Source organism: Phoca vitulina, unplaced genomic scaffold (genome assembly GCF_004348235.1).
Source record: "Phoca vitulina isolate PV1807 unplaced genomic scaffold, GSC_HSeal_1.0 scaffold87, whole genome shotgun sequence".
Lineage (NCBI taxonomy): Eukaryota > Metazoa > Chordata > Mammalia > Carnivora > Phocidae > Phoca > Phoca vitulina.
The window spans coordinates 2,793,845-2,803,801 of NW_022589790.1; the positions used below are offsets into that span (position 1 = coordinate 2,793,845).

The following is a 9,957-nucleotide window of genomic DNA, read 5'->3' on the forward strand; positions in this document are numbered from 1 at the left end:
TCTACACCCAAAAAACAAAGAATCAAGTCAAAAAATGGGCAGAAGACATGAACAGACACTTCTCTGAAGAAGACATACTAATGGCTAACAGACACGAAAAAATGTTCATCATCATTAGCCATCAGGGAAATTCAAATCAAAACCACATTGAGATACCACGTTACACCAGGTAGAATGGCAAAAATGAACAGGGCAAGAAACAAACGATGTTGGAGAGGTTGTGGAGAAAGGGGAACCCTCTTACACTGTTGGTGGGAATGCATGTTGGTACAGCCACTTTGGAAAACAGTGCGGAGGTGCCTCAAAAATTTAAATATAGAGCTACCCTATGACCCAGCAATTGCACTCCTGGGTATTTACTCCAAAGACACAGATGTAGTGAAAAGAAGGGCCATATGCACCCCAAAGTTCATAGCAGCAATGTCTGCAATAACCAAAATGTGGAAAGAGCCCAGACGCCCTTCAACAGATGAATGGATAAAGAAGATGTGGTCCATATATACAATGGAATATTACTCAGCCATCAGAAAGGATGAATACCCAACTTTTACATCCACATGGATGGGACTGGAGGAGGTTATGTTAAGTGAAATAAGTCAAGCAGCAAAAGTCAATTATCATATGGTTTCACTTATTTGTGGAATATAAGGAATAGCATGGAGGATATTAGAAGGAAGGGAACAATGAAGGGGGGGCGGATCAAAGGGAGAGATGAACCATGAGAGACTATGGACTCTGAGAAACAAACGGAGGGTTTTAGAGGGGAGGGGGTGGGGCGATGGGTTAGCCCAGTGATGGGTATTAAGGAGAGCACGTACTGCATGGTCACTGTCTGTTATACAAAAACAATGAGTCTTGGATCACTACATCAAAAACTAATGATGTATTGTATGGTGACTAACATAACACAATAAAATCAAATTAAAGAAAAATAAAATAAAACCCTCAGTTTGTTTCTGCTATAAACATTGGGATGCATATGCCCTTTGGGTTAAAATTCTTGTGTTCTTTGCATAAAACCTAGTAGTGCAATTGCTGGATCACACAGTAGTTCTATTTTTAACTTTTAAGGAACTTCCATACTGCTTTCCACGGTTGATGCAACAGTTTGCATTCCCATCAACAGGTCAAGAGGTTTCCCCTTTCTCCAAATCTTCCCTAGCACCTGTTGTTTCTTGTGTTGTTAATTTTAGCCATTCTGACATGTGTGAGATGATATCTCATAGAATTTTTGATTTGTATTACCTTGATGATGAATGATGTTGAACATCTTTTCATGTGTCTGTTGGCTATCTGTATGTCTTCTTTGGAAAAATGCCTATTCATGTTACCTTCCCATTTTTTAATGGGGTTATTTTTCAGGGGTCTTGAGTTTGATATTTTCTTTTTTTTTTTTTTTAAAGAAAAATGTTTTTCTTTCTTTTTTTTTTTTTTTAAGATTTTAGTTATTTATTTGACAGAGAGAGAGAGAGAGATAGCGAGAGAAGGAACAGCAGGGGTTTTGGGAGAGGGAGAAGCAGGTTTCCACTGAGCAGGGAGCCCGATGTGGGACTTGATCCCAGGACCCTGAGATCAGGACCTGAGCCGAAGGTAGACTCTTAATGACTGAGCCACCCAGGCGCCCCTGATATTTTCTTTATAGATTTTGAATACTAGCCCTTTATCTGTAATGTCATTTGCAAATATCTTTTCCCATTCCACAGTTTGCCTTTTAGTTTTGTTGATAATTTTGTTTGCTGTGTGGACGCTGTTTATTTTCATAAAATATCAATAGATTATTTTTGCTTTTGCTTCTCTTGCCACTAGAGACATATCTAGAAATAAATTGCTTGCCAATGTCAAAGAGATGATAGCCTGTGTTCTCGTCTAGGATTTTTTTTTTTATTATGGTTTCACATCTCACATTTAGGTCTTCTATCCACTTTGAATATATTTTTATGTATGGTATAAGAAAGTGGTCCATATTCATTCATTCGTACATTACTGTCCAGTTGTCCTAACATTTTTTGAAGAGACTTTCTTTTTCCCCATTACATATTCTTTCCCACTTTGGTGAAGACTAATTGATCATATAGTTGTGGGTTCATTTTTAGGTTTTCTAGTCTGTTCCACTGATCTATGTATCAGTTTTTTTGCCAGTACATGTTGTTTTGATCACTGCACTTAAAGTCTGAAACTGTGATGCCTACAACTTTGGTTTTCTTTTTCAAGGTTCTTTGGCTGTTTGGGGTTTTCTAATAAATATTTTAGGATGGTTTGTTCTAGCTCAGTGAAAGGTGCTGGTAACATTTTGATAGGGATTGCATTAAATGTAGTTTGCTTTGGGTAGTATAGACATTTTAACAATATTTGTTCTTCCGATCCATGAGCATGGAATGTTGTTCCACATCTTTGTGTCATCTTTAATTTATTTCATTAATTTTTTATAGAGTTCAGAGAACAGATCTTTCAACTTTTTGGATAAGTTTACTCCAAGGTACCTTACTTACTTACTTGCTCATTCATTCATTCATTCATTCATTCATTATTGGAACTGTAAATGGCTTTGATTCCTTAATTTATTTGTGCTGTTTCATTATTGGTGTATAGAAATGCAACACATTTCTTTTTTTTTTTTTAAGATTTTATTTATTTATTTGACAGAGAGAGACACAGCGAGAGAGGGAACACAAGCAGGGGGAGTGGGAGAGGGAGAAGCAGGCTTCCCACCGAGTGGGGAGCCCGATGCGGGGCTTGAACCCAGGACCCTGGGATCATGACCTGAGCCGAAGGCAGATGCTTAACGACTGAGCCACCCAGGCGCCCCGAAATGCAACACATTTCTGTATATTGATTTTATACCTGTGACTTTTTTGGATTCATGTATCCCATTCTACCAATTTTTTGGTGGAGACTTTGGGTTTTCTACATAGAATATCATGTCTTCTGTGATGAGCAAAAGTTTGACTTCTTCCATACCAATTTGGATGCCTTTTATTTTTTTTTGTTGTCTGACTGCTGAGGCTAGGACTTCCAGTACTATGTTGAACAATGTGTTGAGAGTGGAAATCCCTGTCATGGTCCCGACATTAGGGGAAAAGTTTGAGTGTTTCCCCATTGAGGATGATATGAACTGTGGATCTTTCGTATATGACATTTACGATGTTGTAGTATGTTACTTGTTTCCCTACTTTCTTGAAGGTTTTTTTTTTTTTTTATCAAGAATGGATGCCCTATTTTGTCAAATGCATTTTCTGCATCTATTGAGGGGTTCATATGGTTCTTTTCCTTTCTTTTATTCATGTGGTGTATCATGTTGATTTGCAGATATTGAACCACACCAGCAGTCCAGGAATAAATCCCATTTGATCATTGTGAATAATTCCTTTAATGTGCTGTTGAATTCCATTTGCTAGTATTTTATTGAGATTTTTTGCATCCATGTTCATCAGGGATATTGGTCTGTAATTCTCCTTTTTAATGGGATCTTTGCCTGGTTTTGGAATCAAGGTAATGCTGGCCTCATAGAATGAGTTTGGAAGTTTTCCTTCCATTTCTATTTTTTGGAACAGTTTCAGAAGAACAGGTTTTAACTCATCTTTAAATGTTTGGTGGAATTTCCCTGGGAAGCCATCTAATCCTGGACTCTTGTTTTTTGGGAGATTTTTTATTACTGATTCAATTTCTTTGCTGATTATAGAACTGTTCAAATATTCTATTTCTTCCTGTTTCAGTTTTGATAATTTATATGTTTCCAGGAATTTATCATTTCATCCAGATCGCCCAATGATTTGACATATACTTACTCATAATATTTTCTTATAATTGTATGTATTTCTGTGGTGTTGGTTGTGATATCTCCTCTTTCATTCAGGATTTTAATCATTTGTGTCTTTTTTCTTTTCTCTTTGATATCTCTGGTTAGAGGATTATGAATGTCATTAATTCTTTCAAATAACCAGATTCAACAAGGTCCTGCTTACATCCCAAAAGCCCATAATTCCATTTGTAATGGTCTATTCCCCTTAGATCATCACTATCCAGCTCCTCACCCTCACTCACCTGATCTCCATACCTCCAATGTTGCTCTTCTCCAATTGATTCCCACTGATTTAACTTTTCTACAATCCAAGTGTGGTCATTTTATTATCATTTGTAAATACCTGGGTCACAAAAAGGCAAGAAATGAGGCTAAAGTGAAGCAGGAAGGGGGCGCTATTAGGACATTTCTCTCCTGCTTGGTCAACCACCTGAACTTTGCTCATGGTGTTCCTTTTCTGTGGCATCATGTCCTTGCTTCTTGAGCAAAAGCCATGGTCTCAGCCTCCAGTACTCATATGAAGGTAACATCTAGTCACCATTCAACACTGTGATCTAGGGTCTCCATTCAGCCTCTTTGTTTGGCTGAACTCACTGTAATAGGTAGAACTGATGTGTCCTGATCAGCTGCACCCTTTCCACATGAGCCTCAAAGCAATTTATGTATTTTATTATAACTCTTTGCACAAACTACACCTACAGATTATATTCCTCAGGGATAGTAGATTTGTTATTTATATGTTAAATTCACTTAGCTATTAGTTATTTTTTAATTATAGCATAAGGCATGTTTTTTGAGTAAATGAAGGACTCAAAGTTTGATGTTCTTCCTCTGCTTGTTTGTACAATAAGTTACATACTTCAAATTTCAGCTCCAATACCACCTTATGCTGGAAAGCTTCCCTAAGCCCTCCTTCTTGGGGTTGTTTTTCCCACAATACTTTCTACCACAATGGGCTAATTATTTCAGAGAAGGTAACAGCCACTGGATGTCTTCGGGTTTGGAACCTAAAGAACAAAATCACCCTAATTAAACACAGGCCAACACCTGGATTGTTGCAGTAATGATCAGCCATGTTAACTTGGCTACAATTTCCAAGATTTGTCACTTACACTGCCACCATGCAGCCAGGACACATTTTTAAAATAGACAGAAGTTTGATCCTTTATGTTTTATCCTTAAGTAATTTCAAATTTATCTAAAGTTAGTATGAATAATAATAGTACAATTAACACTCATATATCTTTGCCTAGATTCTCCTATAAGTTTATACCCCATTTGGTTTATCACCTCTCTCTCCATCTCTCTTTCATCAGTTACACAGCTTATGATCTTTGTTTCCAAATATTTCATTATGTATTTTTTAAGAATATGAATATTCAGAAAAATGTAACATGGCTACAATACAATTATACAAATATTCTGAATGCAGAAGTGTAAAAAGGAAGAGCTTTCCAGTTTATTCCTTCAAAAGGGACAAATACGTGATGGCACATCATGTTATAAGAATCTGAAGAAAAACGTTGATATAAGGTCCTAAAGTTTTAATTTGTAGAGTGAAGAAAAAAAAAAACAGTACAAATATTGCCTACTTCATAGTTTCCTGTAAAACAGACCCCAAATTCAACATTTTTTTTAGAGCCCTTGTGACATCCTTATTCCTAAGACTATAAATTAAAGGATTCAGAACAGGAGTGAGTATGGTATAAAAGAGAGATACAATCATGTCCTTCTCAGGGGTGTGGTAGGAGGTGGGAAGCATGTTGTTATAGATGGCAGTCCCATAGAAGAGGATGACCACCATCATGTGGGAAGAACAAGTGGCAAAGGCCTTCTTCCGTCCCTCTGCTGAGTTCATCCTGTGGATGGTGAAGAGGATGAAAGAATAGGAGCTTGAAATGACTGTCACAGGGATGAGGAGCATGAGGACACAACACAGGTACATGAGTGTCTCATAGAGGGAAGTGTCTGAGCAGGAAAGCTTCATTACAGCAGGGACCTCACAGAAGAAATGGTGGATCACCCGGGATCTGCAGAAGGGGAAGGTCATGGTGATGGGTGTGAGCATAAATCCATCCACAGATCCCAGAAGCCAGGAGGAAGACACCAAGAGGAGACACACCCTATGGTTCATGAGGATAGGATAACGGAGTGGATGGCAGATGGCCACATAGCGGTCATAGGCCATGGCAGCAAGAAGAAAAAATTCTGAACCTCCTAGTGTCAGATAGAGAAACATCTGCATCCCACACTCAGGGGCTGAGATCTGTTTCACACCCATGACCTGGTCCATGAGCATCTTGGGCACAGTGACAGAAATGTACATCACATCCATGAGAGACAACTGGGTGATAAAAAAGTACATGGGGTTATGAAGGTGAGCATCACAGTGGATCAGAAGGATCAGGATGGTGTTTCCAGACAAGGCCATCAGGAAAACCACGAAAATGACCACACAAAGAAGAGTTGGGTGTTTGGATTGACTGAAGAGTCCCACTAGGACAAAATCTGATCGTCCAGTATGGTTGACCACCCAAGTGGTATTATACATTGGATTTCACCAGGATCACCAAGGAGAGTTGTGGAGTTAATAGATCACTCATGGGATATGACCACCTGAAAAAAAATGTTTAGTGAACTTGTGTGTGTGTGTGTGTTGTCATGTTTATACACAGCAACCATGTGTGTTAATACAGGGAAATTCCAAGGACCTGTAAATTGTAGGATTATAAGTTACCTGTAATTGAACAAATTTACTAGAAATCTAGGAATTCACATAGTCAGTCAAAAATATTGGTACCTTAGGGCACCTGGGTGGCTCAGTTGGTTAAGCCTCCAACTCTTGACCAGGGCATGATCTCAGGGTCATGAGATCCAGCCCCGTGCTAGGATCAACACTCAGCAGGGAGTCTGCATGAGATTCTTTTTCTCCCTCTCCCTCTGCCCCTCCCCCCTGCTCCCTTTGTCTCTCTGTAAAAAAAATAAATAAATCTTTAAAAAAATATTGGTACCTTAATAATTCCACTACTGGTTATGCATTTCCCCAAATAAAGCAAAAACACTAATATATGGACTTCTGTTTATTTTATTTTTTTTCAAACTTCATGTGATCTCTTAAAGTTTTTATTTAAACTCCAGTTATTTGGCATACAGTGTAATATTGGTTTCAGGTACACAATATAGTGATTCAACACTTCCATACAATACCTGGTGCATACCAGAACATGTGTACCCTTTAATTCCCATCACCTATTTAACCTATTCCCCTTCCATGTCCCTTTGGTAACCATCAGTTTGCTCTATTTTACTTCTCTCTCTCTTTTTTCCCTTTGTTTTTTGTTTAGCTTATTAAATTCCACATAGAAGTGAAATCATATGTCATTTGCCTTTCTCTGATTGACTTATTTTGCTTAGCATTATACTGTCTAACTTCATCCATGACCATGCAAATGGCAAGATTTCATTCTTTCTTATGGCTAATATTCCATTGTATATTTATATATGCACCTCTATTCTTATCACAGCATTATTCACAATAATCAAGATATGGAAACAATCTAATTGCCCATTGATAGATGAATGGATTAGAAAAAAGTGGTGTGTGTGTGTATATTCCATACAGACAGTGAAATATCATGCAGCCATAAAATCCATAACATTGTGCCCATTGTTACAACACAATGGGCATAGATGGTATTATGCTAAATGAAATAAGTCAGACTGATAAAGACAAATACCACATGACCTCACTCCCATATGTGGAATGTAAAAAGAGAAATGAGTGGAAAAAAAAAAAAAGCAGAATCAGATCTGTAAATACAGAGAAGTAACTGATGGTTGCCAGAGAAGAAAGTGGTGGAGCAGTGACAAAATGAGTGAAGAAGATTGGGAGATACTGTCTTCCCATTATAAAATAAATAAGTCCCAGGAATATAAGGCTCAGCATAGGGAATATAGTCCATGACATTGAATTTTTTATTTTATTTTTGTATTTTTTCTTCATTCATTTTTATTTTTTTTAAAATTTGAGTATAGTTTACAATGTTCCATTAACAAGTTCATTCACCATGCTATGTTCATCACAAATATAACTACCATCTGTCCCATTACATTGCTATTACAATATCATTAACTATATTCTTTATGTTCTTTTTATTCCTGTGACTTATCATTCCATAATTGGGGGCCTGTATCTCCTTCTCCCCTTCACCCATTTTGTCTCACTCTTCATCACCCTGATAATGTTTTGTGACAGATGGTAGTTACACTTGTGAGCATATAATAACTTTTAATCAGAGAGGGAAACAAACCATGAGAGACTCTTAACTCTGGGAAACTGAGGGTTGCTGGAGGGGAGGTGGGTGGGGGTATGCGGTAACTGGATGATGGGTATTAAGGAGGGCATGTGATGTGATGTGCACAGGGTGTTATATGCAACTTACAAATTATTGAACACTGCATCTGAAACTAATGATGTACTATATGTTGGCTAATTGAATTTAAATTAAAAAAGGATATTGGTAACTTATAATATTTCCACAGTTCAAGGTTTTGAGAATTCCTGATGATAGTGTTTATCAATGAGTATGGAATATTGCACAATCACTGCCCTTTGAAAACATAGAAAGGGAATCATTTAAAAAAAGAATAAAACCCCTTATTTCTATAGTTTTTTGTTATGGAAGTCAAAATGGAATCAACCTACATGGTTTAAGGATCCAACTGGACCTTAAAAACTGTTAGAGATATATTCCAGGTACAAAAGATTTAGAAAGTAACTGAAACATGATTTGGGGGATAATCATACCAAAAGTTTGAATCTCCTTTGTGATGCTCTGTGTTTGTGTGGAGTAAGCCATGCATCCACGGGAACAGATGGGGTCCTCACCAATGGTCAGCACCTTAGATATCCTAGGAACGTCAATTTAGGAGTCCATACTTTGAGTCTGGACTATGACTGTGGGTCCAGGTTATCCTCTATCCACCATTCTTTTGACCACTTTACATAAAAAGAGGATAATAAAGTTAGGTCTAAATTATGTTCAGTGTTAAATTATGTAAAATAATAAAAGTGTTTAAACATTATCAGTTACAGATGAGTAAGTACATATATTGTTAAAGAGTTAAGATCTACAATTATTATTATACAGATTCTGTGTAGGAGATGGCTGTTACCACTTTTGTTTTATGATATAAGATGAATTACTCCTGTTTGCCAGTTTTAGTATCTATTCATACACATAAGGATTTGGATTTGATAATTTCTGTAGTCAGAGAATATATAATATAATATAATATAATATAATATAATATAATATAATATAATATAATATATATGTGTATATAATATAATAATAATAATATATCTTATTTTATATATCTATATATCTATCTCTATCTCTATCTTATTTTAACTCTATTTAAACAGATCTTTAAGGAGAATCCTACCTTAATTTTGTCTATATAGCATCTCCAACTTCATTTACATAAAGCTCCTACCATTTATTCTAAATTTAAGGGGAGAGAGCTAGCATTTAGAAGATCATTTTCATTTACAAGACAAGTCTTTAGTTGATTTCACAAGCATCATCTACTTTATTGTCTGTAGTAACCAATTTTTCATGGAAACTGAGAGCAGAGAGAAAAACTGAACAACAATGAATTGTTTCTGACTCAAACTCAATTCCCCTTCCTGTGTCTAGCTACTCAAAGCTTACATGTGTGTTAAGTACTAAAGACAAATAAAATAAATTTGAATTTGGTTACAGTGAAAGAGGTCACAGTCTGTGTATTCAAGCAAAATAGTGTGTGTGTGTGTGATTTAAAGTATAATTTTAAAATAGCTCAAAATAAAAAAGAACAATAGAAAAATACATCTGTCCTTTCTGAAAAGAATCAGTAATAACTTCTTTTACTTTTTCTCTTATGGATATTAAAGTTTTACAACTTTTCGGTTTCTGAAATGTTAAATTTTAAAAGTCCTTACCAACATAAAAAGAAATATTGACTCTTCTGTCTAGGAAAAGTTTAGAAGTGGTTTCAAATCAGGGATATTTCAGGAATAATCACTAATTTTCAAAATATTCTATGCTTTTATAATGATTCCAAAGAGTAATTACAATATTCAACTTATTAAGAGTCCCTAGTTCTTGGATGCT

General features: G+C 36.2%; 1 protein-coding gene across 1 annotated transcript; it reads right to left on the reverse strand.

Annotated features, from left to right (window-relative positions):
- Nucleotides 1–5,387: 5,387 nt before the first annotated feature.
- On the reverse strand, nt 5,388–9,698 carry LOC116626476 (olfactory receptor 2T29-like). Its single transcript, XM_032395819.1, has 2 exons — nt 9,674–9,698; nt 5,388–6,355 (listed from the first exon to the last, which is right to left on the reverse strand). The coding sequence occupies exon 2, from the start codon at nt 6,348–6,350 to the stop codon at nt 5,388–5,390; it is 963 nt and encodes a 320-aa protein (XP_032251710.1). The 5' UTR covers nt 6,351–6,355; nt 9,674–9,698.
- Between the last annotated feature and the right edge of the window lie 259 nt (nt 9,699–9,957).